This window comes from Ursus americanus, chromosome 8 (genome assembly GCF_024610735.1).
Source record: "Ursus americanus isolate L20-20 chromosome 8, mUrsAme1.1.p, whole genome shotgun sequence".
In the NCBI taxonomy this organism is placed as follows: Eukaryota; Metazoa; Chordata; class Mammalia; order Carnivora; family Ursidae; genus Ursus; species Ursus americanus.
The window spans coordinates 52,568,872-52,591,988 of NC_142134.1; the positions used below are offsets into that span (position 1 = coordinate 52,568,872).

At 39.5% G+C, this 23,117-nt stretch overlaps 1 protein-coding gene and 1 pseudogene across 7 annotated transcripts in view; one reads left to right on the forward strand and one right to left on the reverse strand.

The window, feature by feature from the left end:
- Positions 1 to 1,938: 1,938 nt before the first annotated feature.
- LOC148109588 (pancreatic progenitor cell differentiation and proliferation factor pseudogene) lies at positions 1,939 to 3,656 on the forward strand (annotated as a pseudogene).
- Positions 3,657 to 18,372: 14,716 nt separating this feature from the next.
- KLHL5 (kelch like family member 5) overlaps positions 18,373 to 23,117 on the reverse strand; it is an 89,960-nt gene continuing 85,215 nt past the window's right edge. For 6 of the 7 annotated variants that reach the window (XM_045816348.2, XM_045816350.2, XM_045816347.2 and 3 more), the window contains one exon: positions 21,805 to 23,080. In XM_045816348.2, coding sequence (XP_045672304.1) covers positions 23,024 to 23,080 — 57 coding nt within the window. In that variant the 3' untranslated portion in view covers positions 21,805 to 23,023. Of the gene's footprint in view, positions 20,421 to 21,804; positions 23,081 to 23,117 lie in introns of those variants that run through there. The other variant, XR_006783129.2, reaches the window with a different exon arrangement.

Sequence of the window (23,117 nt, forward strand, 5' to 3'; positions counted from 1 at the left end):
TTATAGCAATCTTCAGAAACCTCTAATTTATTTGGAAAAGCGTGGCATTATGAAAAAGTAGTATTTTCAGAATCTGCTATAAAAACTGGTAAAGATTGCAGGAAGCTTGTCAAAAGGATACTGAAAAAAATGAACATAATTTGCTATAATATCAGAAAGAATGTTTTTCCAAAAAGAGAAAGTGAGAGAGACAAAGAGAAGGGAGAGTTTCCAAGATGAAGAGAAAGAGAGATTGCATGGGATTGGGGATGGAAAATAATGATGTTTCTACTAAACACAGATAAAGGAATAGGAAATTTAGGTAGAATTCAGGTTCTTTGTTGCACATTACCTTTCCAGCAAATGCCAGTATTGGTGATCACCTTATGTTTTTGCCTCCAACTTATCTTTTAGACTTCTAGTCTTTAAGATGGCCATTTGAAGGAATAATTTTTTTCTACCAATATTATACAGAAAGGAAGTCTAATAAGCAGACTAACTAGGGAAAGATAGTGTATTCAAAACTAATATCTGGCTAGGGATCCTAAATTGAACATTTCCCTTTGGTTTCCTAATATCACTAGCTAAAAATAATAATGTCATTTAAAATTATTAACTGCTATAATATATGATTAATTTTAAGCTTAAAATAAAATTGGATGTTCCACATTAAGCCAGTTATTTTTGTCCAATTCTGTCTGACGCATGATTCTAGGTACAGATACATGGCTATGAGTCAAATAGCCAAGGAAATGAAGAAATTAAAGTTAGTTCTGGGTCCATGACAATTTAATGATTCCTATTCTCTGGGGGGAAATTTTTGCATTACTTCCCCAGAATTCATATAGAGTAGTTCTAATGATGGCTGCCATTAGAATTACCTGGGGGTCACTTGGGGTGGCCCAGGCTCAATCCAGATTTAAAATTAAATTAAATTAAAACAGAATTTCTAGAGATGGAGCCTGGATGGAACTTTCTTGCTTGATTTCCTTTTTTGTTTTGTTTTGTTTTGTTGTTTAAACTCTGTGGTATACAGCCAGAATGGAGAACAACTGATTTATTCTACAGTATGCTAAATCCAAGAAAGCAGATGGAAATCCTGTTTTGTTTCTGAAGGCAAATAGCCTCTTCTCTTAACAAACCTATGCTCAGAAATGTAAAGGGACTCTGTCACTTTGGAAACCAGTTTGATGGTTCCTCAAAAAGTTAAACATAGAATTACCGTAAGACCCAGCAATTTCACTCCTAGGTATATACTCCAAAGCACTGAAAACAGGGACTCAAACAAATACTTGTACACATATGTTCAGAGCAGCACTATGCACGTCAGCCAAAAGGTGAAAACAACCCAAATATCCCAAATGGATAAACAAAGTGTAATACACCCATACCATGGAATATTATTCAGCCATTAAAAGGAATGAAGTGTTGATACGCTTCATGCTACAACATGGATAAATCTTAAAAATATGTTAAGTGAAAGAGGCCTGACATCAAGAGTCACATGTCATATGATTCTATATGAAATATCCAGAATAGGTAAGTCCGTACAGATACATTGAAAATTGGTGGTTGCCAGGGGCTGGGAGAAGAGGATATGGGGGGAACTACTTGATAGCTATGGGGTTTTCTTTTGGGCTTACCTGAATGTTCTAGAACCAGATAGAAGTGGTGGTTGTACATCATTATGAATGTACTAACTGCTACTAAATTGTTCATTTTAAAATGGTTAATGTCATGTTATATGAATTTCGCCTTAATTAAAAAAAAAAACTATGCACAAACATCAGATCTTTACATTTAATAATGTGATTTTCAACTCCGCGAACACCTTGGTTGTGGAGCGGCCTTTGGTGTGTCCTCTGCACATGGGCTCTGTGGCCTAGCATCCCTGTCCCCGCCACCCGTGATTGCACACCAAGGCCTGCAAGAGGTTTCCACCAGCCCACAAGCGACAGCATGGCAGCCGTCCCCTCCAGCCGCTCACTCGTGGCCACCCACGACTGTCACCATTTCCAGTAACACTCCTGCAGAAGTGCGAAGCCTCTCAGGGAAGCCATCCCTCCCCACCCCGGTCTCCCCAGGGCAGCCCCGGACACTGGTGGAAAAGTCTTTTCCCGGAAATCCAGTCTCCCATACATGGCAAGAGTCTTGAAGTCCCCAGAACGCTCGGAATCTTCCCAGGCTTCCAGCGGCACAATCACCTGTGACTTGGCTCTGGAAGCCATGAGGAAGCAGCCTGGTGGCCAGCCTAGCAAAGCCAACACTGGGCCCCAATCCAGAGTGGCCACACCACCATGCTTGAGGAGGCCCGGCCCCTCCCCTCCCTTCCCCCCCCCTCCCTTGCCCTTCCTTTTCCATCCCTTCTCTTCTTTTCCCTTCCGTGTAGGCTGCAGCAAGCAGAAGCAGTTGGGTTCTTTTATACCAAAACAGCAAAACACCAAAAAGTAAGTTGAGAAATCCTGCAATGGTGTGCCTTGCACCAAGTGGAAAATAAACTCCAAGCAGCCAGTTAAAAAAAAAAAAAAAAAAAAAAAAGGTGATTTTCCTGCTAAAACTAGCTTTTCTGAAATTAGATTAAAGCTTGTCATTAAAAACAACTAATGAACCCAATTAATCATGTGATCGAGGTGTTTTGTCTGTCTCACAGATAGCCTTAGGTAGAAGCTGTGACTTACCTGTTATCCAGAATATATTCTGAATACATCTAAGAACATACCGTATCTGTACCGGGAGGTTTGAATTTCTTTACAACGGGGTGTTTAGGCCTTCGATGAGGAGGATGCAGGGACCAAAGGTTATTCCTCGCCCCAATAATTAGTGTTAGCGATTGCAAAACTCCTGGCCCTGTCCTCAAAGGGTAAAGGATTAAAGATACTGTTTTCTCTAAAGGAGAGAGAAGAGGGAATTAAGAAGAATAAGGAGGGAATAGGAAAATCAGAGCAGGAGGGTCGAGAGATACGGATACTGTCTTAAGTAACTGCAGAGTTAGAGGTTTGGGGTTTTTGACAACACACCAGACATGTGGATTTTTCTTAAAAAAAAAAAAAAGATATAAAGATGCTCCTATGATATTTAAAAATGCCAGGCAATGGGATATATTTGGAACCTAGGAAAAGTTGCTGTTCGAGAAACAATCTTCTGAAAGGGCAAAAATGCAATAAGTAACGCAACCATTCTGCCATGAGATCCTGTGATCACACACATAGGACAGTAGGGTCAGAGGCCCGACCCCTGCCCTTAGATTCTTTCTAGCTGAAGCCCATATCGTCAGGAGGATGGAAGATATAACATGGAGCTGAGGCCCTAACACACTCTGGTTACATCAGGCCTTTTAAACCCTGAATCTAGGGGCGCCTGGGTAGCGCAGTCGTTAAAGCGTCTGCCTTCGGCTCAGGGCGTGATCCCGGCTTACCGGGATCGAGTCCCACATCGGGCTCCTCCGCTATGAGCCTGCTTCTTCCTCTCCCACTCCCCCTGCTGTGTTCCCTCTCTCGATGGCTGTCTCTCTGTCACATAAATAAATAAAATCTTTAAAAAAAAATAAAAAATAAAAAAATAAACCCTGAATCTAGCCCTGAGGATAGAACACATTTTGACCTTTTCAGTTAACGTGTAAGAAATATACTATTTGTAGGAAAGGCTGCCATACTGCCATCGTGACTCACAAAAAGTGAACTGCCATGCCTACCTAATAACTAGCAATTCCCTCCCCGGCTCCCCTGCTCGTCTTGGTATTTTCAAGAAAATCACGTCAAATGTAAAGATTTAATTTTTGTACATAGGCTTCTTTTACTTTTTACTCTGAAATAATTACCGATTTATAGGAGAGTGCAGAGGACTGTGCAGGGAATTCCCATGTACTCTTACCCCAGCCTCCCAAAATGTTACCATCTTACACAACTATGGTGTAATATCAATGCCAAGAAATCAGTATCAGTACAATGCATATAGTTTATTCAGATTTCACTAGTCACATAGGCACGTGTGTGCGTGTGTGTGTGTGTGTGTGTGTGTGTGTAGAGCTGTAAGCAGTTTTATCACAGACTTAGTCTTGCATAACCACCACCGCAACCAAGATACTCAACCTTACCCTCCCAAGACTCTTGTAATATTCCCTTACAGCCACATTCATCCCCCTCCACCATCTCTAACCTCTGGCAACCACTAATCTGTTCTTCATCTGTATAATAATGCTATTTCTTGAATCCTAAGGAAATGGAACCATGCAGTAGGTAACCTTTTGGCACCAGCTTTCTTCACGCAACACAAGCTCTTTAAGGAGGTCCATCCATGTTGTTGCATGCATCAATAGCTTGTTCCTTTTTTCTTTGCTGAGTGGTATTTCGTGGTGTGGATGTACCATATTTGTTTAGCAATTCACCAAGTGCAGGACATTTGGGTGGTTTCCAGTTGGGGGCTATTAAGAATAAAGCGTCTATGCACGTTCATATACAAGTTCCTGTCTGAAAATTACACTCCATTTCTCGGGGATAAATACCTAAGGATGCCACTGCTGCCTAGTATGGTAAGCCTATTTTTAGCTTTGAAAGGGACTGCCAAATATTTTCCAGTATACGCACAGGCTTGTAAGAGGGGAAAATGTTCACTTTCAGAAAGAAGGAATTTCACAAATGAAGTCTTCCATATTTCCCTAAAGAAGTGAAATTTTTAAGGGAGAAGAGAAAGGAATCCTTCCTAACATATAGGGGCACCTGGGTGGCTCAGTCGGTTAAGCATGTGATCTTGGTTTCGGCTCAGGCCATGATCTCATGAGTCAAGAGATCAAGACCTACATCAGGCTCCTTGCTCAGTGGGGAGTCTGCTTGAAGATTCTCTCCCTCTGTCCATCCCCCTACTCTAAATCTTTTAAAAAATAGACATAGTGCTTGGATTAATTGTATTTTAAGGTTTGTGACTCGGACATTTTCTTTTTCTACTTTCCTCTGTAATGATTCAGATGCTGCTGACATCAGTTGACCTTCTGCGAGTTGTGGTCTTACAGAAAATGAACATAACACGACACCCGAGACAGCTGTCAAGGGCTCAGGGAGAAAAGTAATTTTTTGTACTTTGGTTAAAAGAATCATGAAAACAATCTTTTCCAAGAAAGATTTATGAAAGAAGACAATGATAGTTTCTATCTGCCCACTGACTTGTAAATAAAGGAGGACTCTCTCATGGTTCAGTATTATAAAACTTCATATAAGCAAACTATGGCAGCTGCTAGCCTTCTTAAATAATGAAGGAGAGAATGAAGGAGATGGAGCATTTAGCAGTTGATATACTTGACGAGGGATACTGGCATGTAGGATGGGACAAGCTAGATGACGGGCTAGAGAAATAGGGTCTTCAGCATCAATTAACCTGTTCCTGGATCTCGTGATTTTCCTTTCAATGTAAGCGTAGCAAGTTGTGCATCTTTTCACCTTCTTTGTTCCTGTCTCCTTTTTACATTTCCTCTGCCCTTGGAAATCATAACTATCTGAAAAATAAGCTTTTCCCTTGGCTCATCACTAGCAAGATATTGTAACGTAAATATCACCTTAAACTCATAAAAATGTTAATTCCAGAGGTCTCAGCATTTCTTTCCATGCCTTCATTCACTTTCTCTTATCTCTCCCACAGGAAAGGGGATCAATTTTCTCCTAAGAATTTCTTGAAAGGCATAGAAAACTGAATTTTGTGTGCTTCATTGCTCTATCACAAATATGGTTATTTTCATAGACTCTATCTCATATGGATGGAGTTATAGGCAGAGAAGCTATCAGCAATTCTGAGATCAGATGTGCCATTTCCAAAAATCAATTATTTGCAGGTGATTTGCAATTCCACTAATGTTTGTTTCCTAGGCATCTGAGGAAGGCAAGAAATTTACTTTGTGGAAAACTGGAAGGAGGAGGCCCAGAACCCAGAGAACATGTATCAAGCTGAAAAATGAGCCTTTTTAAAAATATATTTTACCACATTTTGAAACAATCGGAGAGTTACAGAAATATAATTTTTTTTCTGAAGTGTTTGAGAGTACATTGCTAGCATAATGGTCCATCACCGCAGAAAACTCTGTATTTCGTACAAACAAACTTCTGTACAGAACCACAACACAACCATAAAAAAATCAGGGCATTCACAGGACACGTAACTATCACCTAACTGTCTCTATCATGTCTTTGAGAGTGACGTGCACTGCATTGGACCGTCCTGTTCCTTTAGTCTTCAATCTGCTCCAGCTGCTCAATCTTTCCTTAACTTTCAAGCCTCAGCATGTCTGAAAATTGCAGGCTAGTGATTTTGCAGAATGCCCCTCCAATGACCCTCTGATATCTTCTCCTGATTAGAGTCAGGTTACGCAACCTTAGCAGGAACCTCGCAGAAGCGATGCCGTGCTCTTCTCAGCCCGTCTTGTCACGTGGCGTAAGATTTTGATTTGTGCCATTACTGATGATGACCACTTGATTATGTGATTAAAGTGGTGTCTGCCAGGCTTCTCAATTTAAAGTGACTCTTCGCCCTTTGTAATAAATGAATATTTTGGAGGGAGGTACTTTAAAACTAGGTAAATATCTTGTTCCTCATCAAACTCTTAGTGCTTGTGGTTGAACAGCTTTATGGGTTCATATTTTAGTCAAAGGGTTATAGTTCATTGCTGTCATGTATTTTTAAGCTTAAATAGGCTCCAGGGTGTTTAGTGGAAGCCCCTCTAAGCTGGCTTCCGTGTCCTGCTCCCATGTCCCCCACATTTTTGAGCACAATGTTGTTTACTGGCACCATCAGATGTTTTAGGTTCGCCTTGTGTTTTTCCTGCCCCAACTCTGGAACCAGGCATTTCTCCAAGACTCTTTCATTCCTGTTAGAATATGGTATTTAGAAGTCAAGATCTGGGCACAAGGTGTGATCACTGCTATTCCCAGATTCTCTCTGTGGAGAGAGAGCGCTAGGGAATATTTGTCCGTTTGTCCGTCTATCTAAACTATCTTGAACTGTGAGTTCACATAGATTCATCCAATCCCAACTCAATACCAGGATTCATTGTAGTTTTCACTATTCTGTATTTATTACTCGCTTCTCCAACAGTGAGAATCTTGTGTTTCATTATCCTTAATAATAACTAATTCGATTAATCCTCTTTAACCGCTTTGGGGCCAATCGCAATGTCTGTGGGTTTTTTCCATACCACCAAGTAATTCTCACACATCAGCTGGGTGTCCTACAATTCAACTCAATTCTTTTTTTTTAAGATTTTATGTATTTACTTGTCAGAGACAGTGCGCGTGCACGAGAGCACGACGCGGGGCGGGGCAGTAGGCAGTGGGAGAAGCGGGCTCCCTGCCAAGGAACAGCCCAATGCAGGACTGATCCCAACACCCTACGATCATGACCTGTGCCGAAGGCAGACGCTTAACTGACTGAGCCACCCAGGTGTCCCTCAACTCAATTCTGACACTACCTGGTGATAAGGTCAGAACCCACAGGTTAAGGGCTCAGTCCCACAAGACTGCTGCCCCCATTCGCCCAGTTCAGACATTCGTCACAAGTCCAGGTTGCCCCCTGTGCTTCCGATCAACTGGCTGTAGACTGGAGTTTCAAACAACCCCCTCCTTGAGTTCGATTAATTTGCTAGAATGGCTCACAGAAACATTTTACTTAACAGTTTGTTATAAAAGGATGTAACTCAGGGAGAGCCAGGTGGAGAAGAGGCATAGGGTAGGGTCGCTTACCTGAAAGGTGCGGGGCTTCTCTGCACCCTCCCAGCTGCCAGGTTCCTCAATTCTCCACAGACTCACCTACCCAGAGGCTCTCCAGACGCCACCCATTTTTGTTTTTCTCTTCGGGAGGTTTCATTTCTTGGGCATGATTGATTAAATCATTGGCCACTGGTGGTTGAATTCAATCTAGGTCGGGGGGCGGGGAGGGGACTGAAAGTTCCAACCAGCTATTCACCTGGTTGGTTCCCCTAGCAACCAGCCCCCAGCCTTAGGGGCTTTCTGGAAGTCATCTCATTAACATAACAAAAGACACCTTCATTGCTCTCCTCACTTGGGGGATTACAAGTGTTTTAGGAGCTCTGCCAGAAACTGGAAGACAAAAAAATGTATGTTTCTTATAAATTACAATATCATACCCTTGTACGCACACACTTCCCAATCCCTGTCCCCACGTTCTCCGTGTCCAGATACCCGCCGCTCCCTGCTGGGCTCTGACTCCCCTTTCCAGGCTGTCCCCCTTGGACACCTTTTTCACTCTGCTCAGCCTCCGATTTGCCAATGGCAGGCTGCCCCACGGTGTGGTTACCCTCCTCACCCTGCTTGGACTCCAGCGCCCCACACTGGGCTACCACGTCTTCCCTCAACACCACTGCCCCTGCTGTCCTTGCCATGTTCCTCCTAATGGCTTTAGATTGCATTATTAGGGAAGAAAAATGCTTTTTTAAAAATAAATTTTAAATTACTCAAATGCTATTTATGTTTCTATTTGAGTAGATTCATTCTCCAGTCATTCTGGTTCTCTTACCTAGTTTTAATTTGGCTCAGCAACAAAATCAGATGGTACCTCGGGCTGACATTACTGGTAGCAATGTACATTTTTCAAGGGCTATTGTTTTTACTTTCAGAAGCCATATAAAGCTTGATATTTTGTTCCCTACTCTGTATTTTCCCCTTTTCTGTTCAAGTCCATGATGTCCCATGTAAACTTTTTTTTCCTTTGCCATCTTCTTTAATTTCTTTCTCTTTTCTTCCATTATTCAGTGAGCTCATTTTTTCCATTTCTCCAAGGAAGGGTCCATAGGTTGGTACGACGCAGTCTGAGATTGCCAGAATAGGTTTTGTTGTTATTGTTAGGCCATGCAGCAAAGGAAGGGAACATCTCTTTCCCCTTTCTAATTGACGTCTGGCTGGGAACATGAGATTTACCTCCATGTGCTCTCTGTTCAGTATATATCCTGGAGTGGAATTGCAGGAACGTAGGGTATATTTGCACTTAGGATTAGCAGGTACTGACAAACATTTTTACAAAGTGGTTATATTAATTTAGACTCCCACCAACAATGTGTAAGAGTTTTAACTGAACAATGAACAACAGATTATGATCAACCAGGCTAGAGGATCGCGAATTGCCTTTCTACCCTTCTCTACTCTCCACAGAAATAGTAGAAAACTCTTGCCATATGATGAGGTGCTCAGTAAGTAGGCAACCAAAAACTGTAGGAGAAAAATATCGTAGAGACATGTCAGACAGTTCATAAAATCATTTCATTCTTTAACTTGTACCTTGTAGATATTTAACCAAAAAAAATTTTTTTTAAGATTTTATTTATTTGTCAGAGAAAGAGAGAGCACAAGCAGGGAGAGCGGCAGGAAGAGGAAGAAGACGGCTCCTAGCTGAGCAAGGAGCCTGGCGGTGGGACTCGATCCCAGGACCCTGGCATCATGACCTGAGCCGAAGGCAGATGCTTAACCGACTGAGCCACTGAGGCGCCCCTTAACAAATGTCTACTTAACTAATTTCTGAAAATGTTTGCTCGTCTATAATGTGTTTGATGTGTGGTCTTTGAATCTTAATATATTATCTGGGGTGAACTGACCATTGAAGGAACTCTCATTTTTCTCACTTCTTCCTCTGAATTCTCCCAAAGTTCGTAATCTGTCCCAGTTGTTATTATTTTCTTGTACTGGGATTATCTGTCCATATCCTTCCTTTCTACTAGAATGTTTCCCTCCCTTTCCCCCTTTTGTAGTAAAAGGGACATTGTCATGGTTAGCTGTCGGTGCCCCCCAGCTTGTGAGCTCCTTAAGATCGCTGAAGGGTTAGGGACTCTGTCTTTTGGTTTCTTCAGCTCTCAGCACACGGTGGAGATCACACACACACACTTGTTAAAATGGATTGAATAACCCTCTTCCTTCTATTCTATATTTTCTAGACTATATCTTGATTCACTGTGCCTTGTACTACTGAAAGTCATATATGCCAGTTTTTAATTTACGGCTTCTCATCTCCAATCTTCATTACCTGCTCTGTGAAGATGGAGATGGGCCTTTTCCTCCTTTTCCAGCTGGCACAATGTTAAATGCTGGAGACAGCAGGCAACCTGCTGCAGTCCCTGAGTGTCCCTCTTCACTGCTATTAACGCTGCCATGTCTCAGTGTCGTGTGTGTAGTGAGAAACCTTGAGGACAAAGAGCTGGCTTGTCTACCACTTACTACAAAATCAGTGAATGCCCCAAGCTCAGTGGATTCCCCACCTGCTCCTGTGGGACCTGGGGGCAGGGGAATTAACCCAAACTATGGCAGTCACACTCGTTTTTGTACTCTGGGTCATAAAGGTCTTTGTCTCTGCCCCAGTTTAGTGTCCTCTGCCAGCAGCCATGAAACAATGACAGGCTAATTTACTAGCCTGCAAGTAGGGCAGTCAAATCCCAGACCACGATCACCAGCCAGTCCTGCGGGAGTCTCACCTTCTGTAATAGTATGTAATTCCTTATATCAGACCTTCTCTGTTCCAGGTATGGTGTGGGTTCTGTCTCCTGACTGGACCCTGAGTGATGCGGCACAGCTACACAATCTTCCTCCCATCCTGAGAATTCTGAAGCACTTGTCTCTCTTAAATTATATTAGACGTTGAACAGTGGATTTATGACTTGCTACTAACGGCTCATCCTCTCATTTCCACTCATTACTGCTCCACCCGGCATCCCTGCTCGTGGCTCTATTAGCAGCAACAGCTCTCTGTCCCCAGGACATGAAATATGCCGTCCTCACTAAAATGCCCTTCTTTCGTCCTCTCACAACACAGCGGCACTTATTAAGGGCCTGTTTGTGTGTGTGCGCGTAGGCACTCACGCACATAATAGGCAGAATCACATAGCCCGTTCCCACTCATTAAAAGTGAAAATTTAAAATGTGGCACAGATGCGATGACGACACCATCACAACATCTGACCTTGGCATCAAATAGGTATCATCCTCGGTGATAAAGACAGCTAAAGCTCACCCCCCTGTGGCAATCTTGCACAGGTTTTTAATAAAGACTCTAAGGTCATAGAGATCTGGTTTTTTCAAATTTGGTTCTGCCATTTACTAGCCAGTTCCTCCACCGTGAAGGGGGAATAACCCCATCTACTTCATAGGGCTGCTGTACAGATCCTAAGAATTCACGTGCATATGAAGAGCTTAGCCCGGTATCCGCCACAGAATCAAGGTGACGCCAACTCTCTCCATTTCAGTAAACAGATGACCAAGTCCGAGGCAATTTAATAAAAACATGAGCTTTTCACCCAATTTCACTTGGCTGCCTCAACAGCTAAGAGAGCCTCTAATCATCTTCAGGCCCAGAGAAGACTTCTCCAAGACTCGGGGGTGGGGGGGACATACTGAGTTCAAGGCCTCATTCCTCAAGACTTTCCGCCTCTCTCTGTTGTCTTCCAATCACTTTCTTGCTAGTGAAAGCTCCCTCTTGGTTTACCATTTTCTTTGCTCTGCATTTTCCTCATTTCCACCCTCTCAGAGGCCTCATCTCCTAGGTGATGGAAGAATGATCCTCCACGTACGGGTTGGCAAACTTTTTCTGTAAATGTCAGGAAAAACATATGGTTTCTGTCACAACAGCTCAACCTTGCTGTTGTGCACAAAAGCAGCCACAGGCAACATGTAAACCAACAGGCACATCTGTGTTCCAATAAAACTTGACTCACAGAAACACACCGCAGCCAGACTTGCCCTGTGGGCTATAGTTTGTTGACCTTTGATCCGTAGTTTCTCTGCCTTTCTTTAGTCTTTGAACCTAGAGAGCTGAAATATAATTTTGAGTTGGCCGTTTTTCTCTGTGTTTGGTCTTCAAAAGAGAAACTCATTTGTGGAACTTTGCCTGACCATAGGTAAAAACTTCATTTTAAACGTATTCTCTATTCCAGTAGTACTTACTGTATTTTACCATGGGCCTTCATTGAATGGTTCTATCTGGCTCCCTGAGAGTCTATGGTCACAGGCTATTTATTATATGTATGGAGATGATTAGATACAAAACTACCTTCAGCCTAAATCGTAAAGCACTGTGTAATTACTGAAAAAAATGGCAATGTGCAGAATAGCATTAACTATACAGTAACAATGAACAACGCAGAATAATGAGTCAGCATAATTTTTATACTTTGATGTAATATTAGGAAGTCCATAGTCTAAAATTTCTATTGCACAAGACAAAGAAAAATTGAACCGAATAATTTTTATTATCAACGAGAGAATAATTTCAAAATAATGACTATTAAAATGTTTCATATTTATTAAGTCATAGTTTTATTATGATCAGAGAACTTGTCACCATTATGTAGTCATGGATGTATTGGGATTTTGGTTCTCTTAACTCTCAGTTGATATTTTGTAGGTTTTGCAAGTCTTTGTGAATGCTCAAACATTATATAACATGATTATACTAACGGCAATCATCGCAGTGAACAATATAGAAGACTAGATAGAACTAGAGAAGTAACCTCTTTCACCATATTTTGAATAAATAATTACTTTCATGAAATGAACAAATTTTAGTATTGTTGAAGGTCGTATGAATGAGAGAAATATTTTATTGAAATTGTGTAGATAGGGTATTTCTTTGATGTCATTTTCCTGACAATTTTCCGAGTGCATATTATTCTGTTTAAATACATTTTGTCTTCCTTGACTGGTAGAAATCACCAGTGAAAATATCTGGGCCTGGAGTTTTCTTCGTGAGAAGATTTTCTTTAAATGATTATAGGACTATTCAAATTCCCTATGTCTCCTGTAATGTAAATCTGGGCTGCAATTTTATGGCAGGGGTGTGTGTGTGTGTGTGTGTGTGTGTGTGTCACGTGTGGTCACCTGTTCTCAGAGATCCCAAGGCATTTTCTTTTCTTTTCCTTCCTTCCTTCCTTCCTTCCTTCCTTCCTTCCTTCCTTCCTTCCTTCCTTCCTTCCTTCCTTCCTTCCTTTCCCTTCCTTTTTCTTTCTTTTTCAGTCTCCTGATAATGGAGAATGAGTAGGTATTATTTTGGTTGGCCACTTCCCTCGAGCTGCAGCACCCTGAGATCTCAGCTTTATAGAGGTAGAGTCTTTCCACCTTGGGCATGTCTTGGGATTTGACTTCTCTAGCCCACACCCTAGGAGGCCAACAAAACCAAAGGAAAAGGTCCTCAGTTTGGGGAACGCCCTCAGGGTGAAAGAGGTTCAGTGCTCAGCTCATCTTTCCCGGTCTTCCCTTTCACTTAGCTTTTTGTCTTCATAATCTTTAATATTTTGTTTGTTCTTCAATGCTTTGAAGAAAATGCATTTTATTCAGAATTTTTGGTTGTTTTAAGCAGGATGATTCATCTAAACAGTCTACGCAACCATATCCCCAGAAACGGAGGAAGTCTGCTCTGAGTTGTTCATGTTTTTCAAAGCTGCTTTTCATTTTAGACCATCACAACTATCTTCTCAAATAACTTTGTTAAAAATATTCCATATCTTCTACAAAAATACTTTACAGCCTCACTGATTTGGTATAATTTGGGAAAAGCTCATCTAAATTGCGAAAACCTCTAAATGGTATGTTATTTTAAAATAAATTGTATACTTTGCACATGCTAAATAAAGCTAGCAAAATATTATCACGTAGTGGTCCTTGGGGGAACTTGAGCGGATAAGAATGATTTGCAAGCTCATAGCTATGTGAGGAAATGGCTCTCCTAAAAGGGCTTGAGGGTGCTTGGAAAGTTCGCTCTTGGTGTGACACTGTGGCGGTCTGTTCCGGCTGCTGTAAAACACATCACCCACCGGATGGCCGATAAACAGCAGAAATGTATTGCTTCCAGTTCTGGAGGCTAGAAGTTCAAGATCAGGATGCCACGTGGTTGAGCGAGGGCCCTCTTCTGGTCGCAGACTTCCCGGGATAGCCTCACAAGGCGGAAGGATCTGGAGATCTCTGTGGAGCCTCTTTTATTAAGACACTAATCTCATCTAGGAGGGTTTCTTCTTCTTCCCAAAGGCTCTGCCTACTTCCACCGCAGCTCGTGGGCAATAGGATCTTAACACACGACTTTTGCGGGGACACACACAGACTATACAGCAAGCACAGAGGTCCTTGATTTGAAGAAGTTGGCAAGCGGTGACATAGTCTGAGGGGAGTGGAAGCCACACTGTGTGTCATTGGCCTAGGTAATGGTTCTCTACTGTGGCTGCACATTAGAATCCCCTGGGTTCTGGCTAGGACTGACATCTTGAGATGGCATATATGGGGGAGAGTCCACGCACCCGGGGTCTTTTTAAAGTTCATTAAGTAATCCTGATGGGACGCCATGGCGGAGAATCACTGCACTAGACAGTGCTAGCAATGGGGTGATAACTCCATTGCATTCTGGGTTCTGGCTGGGAGGCTATCCCAAACTGTCCTATCTGGTGGATATGAACAACGACAGATAGTCAGATGATATTCAACCTACATTAGTGAGTACTGGAGCTGGAAGGGACCTGAGCAATCATCTAGTACAATCTTTGCAAAGACTATTTCTTATTATGAAAGATTTATGTAACAGGGAAAATACAAAATTTCCCTACCACCCAAATATTGAGTTAAATGTTCACATTTGAAAATTGTAATTGTTGTAATATTGCTGGGAGAAGAGAAACTAGACCATTTAGCTGATATATTTTAGCTGTACATGGTCCCATGGCTACTTAAATAAGGTCAGAGGGGAAGAGCAGGGAGACAGTGTATAGTGGGGGCCTACCTGTAGACTGCATCCCTGGCGTTATTTATATCCATCTGGAATTTCTTCATATTTTGGAGTCTTGTGCAGATAGAAACAATGACTCTCATTCTTAATTTGAATAAAACAATAAATGAGCCAACATTTCCCTCCATCGCCCTACATGTATCTGATCCCCGGGCAGTCAGCCTGGGCTGCTCCTTCCTTCCTGAACACATTCTAATTTTCTCACTCCTGTGCTCATGCTTTCTACCCCTCTCCTCATGTCATAACCTTCTTTCAAAATGTGAACAAGGAAATCTCATAAATTCTTTTTGTTCTTTCAGAATCTGTATTGCTATAAACCCACATCTCAATACATCTGCAGTGACTGACCTCAAAGACCAAGTCTACTCCATATTTACATCAACCAGTAATTAGCAAGAGCCTATTATGTGAAGGTGTAACAGTGGGTAAAATGCTAAGTGCTGCAGTGGGTACAAAAAGATACCTCAGTACGTGTCCTTAGGAGCGAACATTCTTTCCCCTTCTTTGTGTCATGATCAACGATTGTTTAGGATTTTAGTCTCCCTACTGCTTTGCTCAATGCCTTATTGATCAGAAAGTTTCTGAGATAAATGAATTCTCAATTGGATTAGGTCCCCCCACCCCCACTCCCAGTCCTTCTCTGCAGCTTTGCTACTGAGTCTGTGATACAGAATCAGCCAGGTAAGTAGGTCAGCTTTTGCCAAACTTACTACCCTGGCATTTTCTTTCTTTGAAGTCCTCACACAGCCCAGCTATTCTTGTCACTGACACAGGCAGCTCTTTGAATGACAGCTTTTCTCTAACCTCATCGCTCCAGCCACCACTAAGCAAGGACCTCTTTCCTGCCACAAAATTTACTCCATCTAGGTTTCTTTTGAACTGCTCAGCTTATCATGCATTTTAGATTTGTAAAGATACATAACTTTAAAAAGCGATTTAAAAAATGTAGTGGATCCTACTTCTCAATTTCAAGTAGCGTCTTTGTACTGTCTTAAAAAGCGACAATAGACTTTCTGGGTAGAATTCACCCAAAAAATATAAATAAGCAATCTGACTAGTTTTGAAACTAATATAGTCATGATAATTTTAATACCTTGAGCATGCCACCACTGCTGGTATAACCAAAGGGTCATTGAGTCATTGTTTGCTTTCCCAACTTCTATTAGTTATTTTTTTAGGCACAAACATATTATACAAGTAGTGTTCATTCAACAATATAAAACTATTTACAAATACTTTGATTAAATATGTGTTTATTATCCACAAAGAAATGTCATCAAATGGAACCAACTTCAGCTTGGGCAAAGATGGAGGGCCCTGAACATGGTTCCCAAGCTTCCTTGGCTTCACCCTTTGAATCCATCTCATTCGCCCAAGGAAATAATTCCCCCAGGGCTGGGGGAAAATATGGTGGCAGTAAATGCTAGTCGTGATGCTAATACCTACATCAATCAATAGTCCATTTCTTCAAGAGATTCACAATATGCCAGAATTGCTTAGGCCCAGGAAAAGATACAAAACAACGTGGTATTTTCTTAGGTCTTAGGAGTAAGGAAAGAGTCTCTGATGGGGGGGGGGGGGGAGTTGGTCCATTTTTATAAATCATGGAAGGTATCTGAGATTGAGAAGGATGAAAATGCCAAACATAGGCTTTAATTTTTAATGGCATTTGATTTGTTACTCCAATTAAAAAATGAAATAGGATGAAAATATTAAGTGGGAATTTATAATCCAGTCATAGTAAAATGTCATTTTACCAAATATTCATTCAATAAATTAAGAGAATACAACAATTTTAAGCATTATACAGTTTATGAAAAGATACTTACTTTGACTTCTAACATTTATGGGATGCCTTTGTGTACCAGGCATTGGAAAAGAGCTTCCAATTTCCTCTTTGTCATTGTTTCTCACTCTTAGACTGGAATTACAATCTAAAAGAATTTTCTGTTAGACTTTTAAAAATCCATTTACTTGCAGATTACATTTAGAAAAAATCTTGTTTTCTATAAATGCAGAGTTTTAATCCTAGCAATATATAGAGAACGCCTATCGTTATGACATTTAAATAACAATCTGTAATGTACCTAAGCTTTTTATTGTTGTAAAATATACATAAAATTTGTCATAAGTGACATTTAGTACCTTCACCCTGTTGTGTAACCACCACTAATTAGTTCCAGAACATTTTTATCACCCTGAAAGGAAACTCCTTACTCATTAAGCAGTCATTCCCCACTCCCTCTTCCTCTCAGACTCTGGCTGCCTCCACGAATTTGCCTAGCTTGTATGTTTCATATAAGTGGAATCATACAATAAGTGGTCTTGTGTGTCTGGCTTATTTTACTTAGCATAATGTTTTCAAGGTTCATCCATGTTGCAGTATGTATCTGTACTTCATTTCTTTTTATGACTGAAAAATATCCTATTATGTACAACAATTTGTTTATTCATCAGCTGATGGACATTTGGGTTGTTTCTGCCTTTTGACTACTATGAATAATGTGGCTAGGAATATTTGTGTGCAAATTTTTGTTTGAACACCTGTTCTCAGGGTTTCTTATTTTGGTGGGGTGATATATACCCAGGGGTGGAATTGCTTGGTCACATGGTAATTCTATGTTTAGTTTATTGAGGAACGACCGAACTGTTTTCCACTATACCTATACCATTTAACCATCCCACCAGTAATGTATGAAGGTTCCAATTTCCCTACATCCTCTCCAATACTTATTTTCTGTTTTTAAAATTATAGTCATCCTAGTGGATTTGAAATGGTATCTAATTATGGTTTTGATTGCATTTCCCTAATGACTAATGATGTTGAGCATCTATTCATGTGATTGTTGACCATTTTATACCTTCATTGGAGAAATGTCTATTCAATTCCTTTGCCCATTTTTAAATAGGTTGTTTATCTTTTTGTTCTTGAGTGTAGGAGTTCCTTATATATTCTGGATAGACTCTTATATGATTTGCAAATATTTTCTCACATTTTGTGGGCTGTCTTTCCACTTTCTTTATAGTGTCCTGTGATGCACAGAAGCTTTTAATTTTAATGAAGTCCAATTTATCTTTTGTTGCCTTGTGCTTTTGATGTCATATATAAGAAACCATTGCCAATTCCAAGGTCATGAAGATTTATGCCTATGTTTTCTTCTTAGAGTTTTATGGTTTTAGCTCTTATATTTAGGTCTTTATTTTGAGTTTCTATTTATTTATTTGTGAATTAAGTGTCCCATTTCAATCTTTTCCACATGAATATTGTTTCAGCACCATTTGGTGAAGAGACTATTCTTTCTCTATTGAATGGTCTTGGCACCCTTGTTGAAAATCAGTTGACCGTAGTGTCTTGACCATAGTTTATTTCTGGACTTTGTATTTCATGCTACTGGTCTATGTATTTATCCTTACACCAGTACTACACTGTTTTGATTACTGTAGCTTTGTAATATATTTTGAAATCAGGAAATGTGAGTCCTTTAACTTTGTTCTTTTTAATGATTGTTTTGCTCTTTGGGTCACTTGCAATCCCATATGCATTTTAGGATCAGCTTTTCCATTTCTGCAAAAAAGGACCATTGGGTTTTTGATAGGGATTGCATTGAATATGCAGACTAATTTGGAGACTACTGCCATCTTAACAATAACTTTTTTTTTTTTTTTTTTTTTTTTAAAGATTTTATTTATTTATGTGACAGACAGCCAGCGAGAGAGGGAACACAGCAGGGGAGAGGGAGAGGAAGAAGCAGGCTCCCAGCCCAGGAGCCTGATGTGGGACTCGATCCCGGAACGCCAGGATCACGCCCTGAGCCGAAGGCAGACGCTTAACGACTGCGCTACCCAGGCGCCCCTTAACAATAACTCTTCTAATCCATGAATGTGGGATATCTTTCCACTTATTTAGATCTTTATTTCATCAATGTTTTGTATTTTTCAGTGTGCAAGCCATGCACTTCTTGGTTAAGTTTATTACTAAGTATTTTATTCTTTGTGATGCTACTATAAATGGAATTGTTTTTAAAATTTCCTTCTTGGATTTTTTTTTTTGCCAATGTATAGAAATCACTTGACATTGTGTGTTGATTTTGTATCTTGCAACATTTCTGAATTTATTTGCTCTCAATTTTTGTTTTGTGTGTGGATTCTTTAGACTTTTTAATTTATAGGATCATGTCAGCTACAAATACAGTAGTCTTACTTCTTCCTTTATAATGGGGATTCCTTTTATTTCTTTTTCTTGCCTAATTGTTCTTGCTAGAACTTCTGGTGCAATGTTGACTAGCAGTGGTGACAGTGGACATTTTCTTGATCGTAAGGAGATAGTTTTCAATCTTTCACCATTTAGTATGTTGTTAACTGTGGGTTTTTCATGAATGCCTTTTAATACTTGAGGAAATTCCATTTCTCCCTAGTTTGTGGATTTTTTTTTTTTTTTTACCATGAAAGGGTATTGGATTTTGTCAAATACTTTTTCTTATCAGTTGAGATGATCATGTTGTTCATTCCCCCTTATTCAATTTTTTTTTTATAACAGAGCTTTATTTTCAAGTCATTGTCCTTTATTTTCACATCATTGTCCAACTAGGACAATGTTGCTCCCTTCATGCTATTAATGTGATATGTGATAGACTGATTTTCATATGTTGAAACATTCCCATATTCCTGCAGTAACTATTACTTTGTCATAATATACAGTCTGTCTTTGTCTGGCTTTGGAATCAAGATACTGCTGGTTTTATTGAATAAATTAAAAAGTGTTCCTATTTTTTTTTTTTTTTGGAAGAGTTTAAGAAGAATTGGTATTAACTTCTCTTTAAATGTTTGGTAGAGTTCACCAGTGAACCCACCTGCTGCTGTACTTTCTTTGTTGGGAGTTCTTGATTATTGATTCAATCTCTTTACTTGTAATAGGTCTGTTCAGATTTTTTATTCTTTTTAATAATTTTTTATTATGTTATGTTAGTCACCATACAGTACATCCTTAGTTTTTGATGTAGCGTTCCACAATTCATTAGTTGCGTATAACACCCAGTGCTGCATGCAATACGTGCCCTCCTTAATGCCCGTCACCAGCCTATCCTATTTCCCCCACCCCCCTCCCCTCTGAAGCCCTCAGTTTGTTTCCCAGAGTCCATAGTCTCTCATGGTTCATTCCCCTTCTGTTTACCCCCCCGATTTTTTATTCCTTCTTGAGTCAGTTTTGGTAATTTGTGTGTTTCCAGGAATTTGTCCATTTCATCTATGTCATCTAAGTTTTTGGGCAATAAAGGCTTTTTGATAAATAAATCTATTTATGGTCCAGTCATCCAAAATACCATGCAATTTATCTAATATTTATAAAATGTGAAGTATATATTGTGTTTTCTTGCATTTACTTTTCTAAAGCAATTTTTTATGTAAAATTCCATAAGAGATCTAAACAAAATTTCCCCAATGAGACTGAAGAACCAAAATTTTCCGAGAGAGTATGACTGGTATAAATTTTACTTCTAAAAAGCATAAACTTTCTTCATTTTCTTTTTATTAAAATAAATGGTTCCTCATTTATTAAAAAGAAACCTCTCTTTTTCTACCTAGAGAAAGAAATAAGAGTATGGACTCTCAAGTGCGGAGTGCCTGCATTCAAATTCCTGTCCTACCACTTACTTGCTATATACAATCTTGGGGTTAACTTCTCAGTGCTCCAGTCTCCTCATCTGTAAAAAGGAGAATAATAATGGAACCTACCTCATAAGGTTGTTGTGAGGATTAAGTGCATTAATGCATGCAAAAATCTTGGTTCTTAATTCATACTAAGCATTCAATAATTATTAACAAATATCATTTTTATAAGGTCTCACTAATTGAGGTTAAAGAGCATCTAGACATCATCATCAATGAACAAGCAGGTAAAAGTCAAGGCAGCAATGTTGGATGACAGATACAAAGAAGAGTCATATTTTCCTCGAGATTTATAAGACCCCAGACAAGCAGAAGAATGAATGTTTTGGCGAGCGTTCTGTCACTAGAAAGAATTGATTCTCTTTATTATTATTCAGGAAAGCAGGTCCTCTTGACCACAGTTGATCTTTGAACAACACGGCTTGAACAATACAGGTCTGCTTATATGGGGATATTTTTTTTCAATAAATACAGTACAGTACTGTACATATATTTTCTCTTCCTTATAATTTTTAAAGAACATTTGCTTTTCGGTAGCTTACTTTATTGTAAGAATACAGTATCTAATACATACATTATACAAAATATGTGTTAAGCAACTGTTTACATTATTGGTAAGGCTTCTGGTCAACAGTTGGCTATCAGTGGTTAAGTTCTGAGGGAGTCAAAAGTTATATGAAGATTTTTTTGCTGTGTGGGGAGTTGGGACCCCTAACCCCTGTGTTGTTCAAGGGTCAACTGTACAAAACTGTATTAAAAAGGCCCTCTATCAGGGTAGAAAAATCAAAGGCACTGTTCATGAATCCCATAAAGGAAAGGAAGGTCCAGAGAGGAGAACAAGGTCCTTTACTTTAACATGAATCTGACCTCCATTGTGGGCCACAGGAAATCAGACAGTGGATAGTGAGTTTTCAAAGGAATAATCACAAGTATAAATCCTGTACTTGTACAAGTATAAATTCCTTTCGAATCGCAGGCCTAAGCCTCCCCAAGAAGGTGACGATGTGCTAACACATTTCTGCTTTTGATTTTTTTTGTTTTGTTTCCTATAACTTTTCCTCTTCTTTTCATCTCTCTTCCCCTAAATACATAAATATACTCCAAGTCTGATCTCTCCTTGTCATGAAAATAATTGAATTTATATCCATAATATAATGAATACAGAAAATATTAATGTATTTTTCATTATCACTATTATTTTCTTTGTGGCCACACCAATACAATGACTACAAGATGTGCTTTGGGAATGGAAGTATTCAGTTTCTTGGTTTCCAAGGCAGAAACATTTCAAGAGCATTCAAAATTGTCTCCCTCCCACCCCACCCCCCACCAAAAAAGAGCTTGGTTTAATTTTTAAAGAAAGCAACTAAAATGAAGTCTACCTTGATATAAAATGTAAAGGCACATTAACCACACCACTGTATTTTAAAAGATGGGAATTTAGTTTATACTCATTTTTATATTAAGACATAAGTTAATGACTTTTATATCTTAAAGGATTTATCATAAAATGTTACTGCCCAGTGCATTTTTGCAGACAATAAACAATTCACTGAGAGTATTAACATTCTCATGTGTAATTGGAGTTTACAAATGTACAAAACTTTGGGTAATAAACACTTTAAACTTCTTTTTCAAACATTCAATAAGCCCATTCCCCTTCAACTGTTCGAGTACAAAGAAACACAAAGGGTTACTAACTGCAGCAACATATAAGAAAGCAAGGGAGGCAAATCCAGATTTGAGAAGATAAGAATATCCAAACAGTTCTGTCAATATCAAAAGACAAAATCAAAACATCTTTTATAATAAAAAAGAAAACAAATCCAAATAATTAAGTACTACTTAGGTGAAAGAACATTTTAGGGTATATAACATTTATTTCCTCTACATAAATTTGCATATCTTAAGTTAATGCAAAACACCATGTTTCAATTCCAATTTGAGAATATCATAACACGTAGCTCTCAGTGCATCTCAATATAATAGGATGAATATCTTAAAAGAATCCAGAGATCATTTTGTTTTCATTTGGTCATTATTGTTTTAACTCTTGTTTTTCTTTATTCACGAGACTAAGCCAATTGAGAAGTAAAATCCACAATCAAAGCGTATATAATGCAGCTATTTCTGAAAAAACTGAATATTAGCATAGTGTTTAGTATGTCATTAAAGCAGCGGTTGTGGTTAAACAAACGGATAAAAATTACTGCAGTCAATGGACGATAAAGTTACAAAGCAAAGGTTCAAAGTGTTATCTTGCGTATGTGCATCGTAGTAAAAGAAATCTGGATAATGTGAGTAAAATGTGATTCATTATCAATAAATGACATGCCCAGCTACCACTGGTTGCGGTTAGCAGCAGTGCATTTGTCATGTTATGTCAGGGACATAGGTTCACAGTCCCCCAGCTGTAGTTCTGATTTGCTGAGAAATGACTTACTGAGAAATGTAGGGTTTAATCCTGGGTCATCCACTCGTTCCTCCCTTGTTTTACCACCTTTGCGTTGAGCCTGGGCACTCCATGCCCAGGAGTGTGGCATTGCAAATGGGCTAAAAATGCATCCATTGGTAGGAGAATAATTTTACTAAATTCATAAGGAAGACAGTATCTTCATTTAGAAAACAAAGCATTATATTATAATTTGACAGTTACAACGCAAGCCCCAGCTCTTCCGAGGCACAGTGGAGCAACCTAAAAAAAAACACAACAAAAAGACATATTTGTTGGG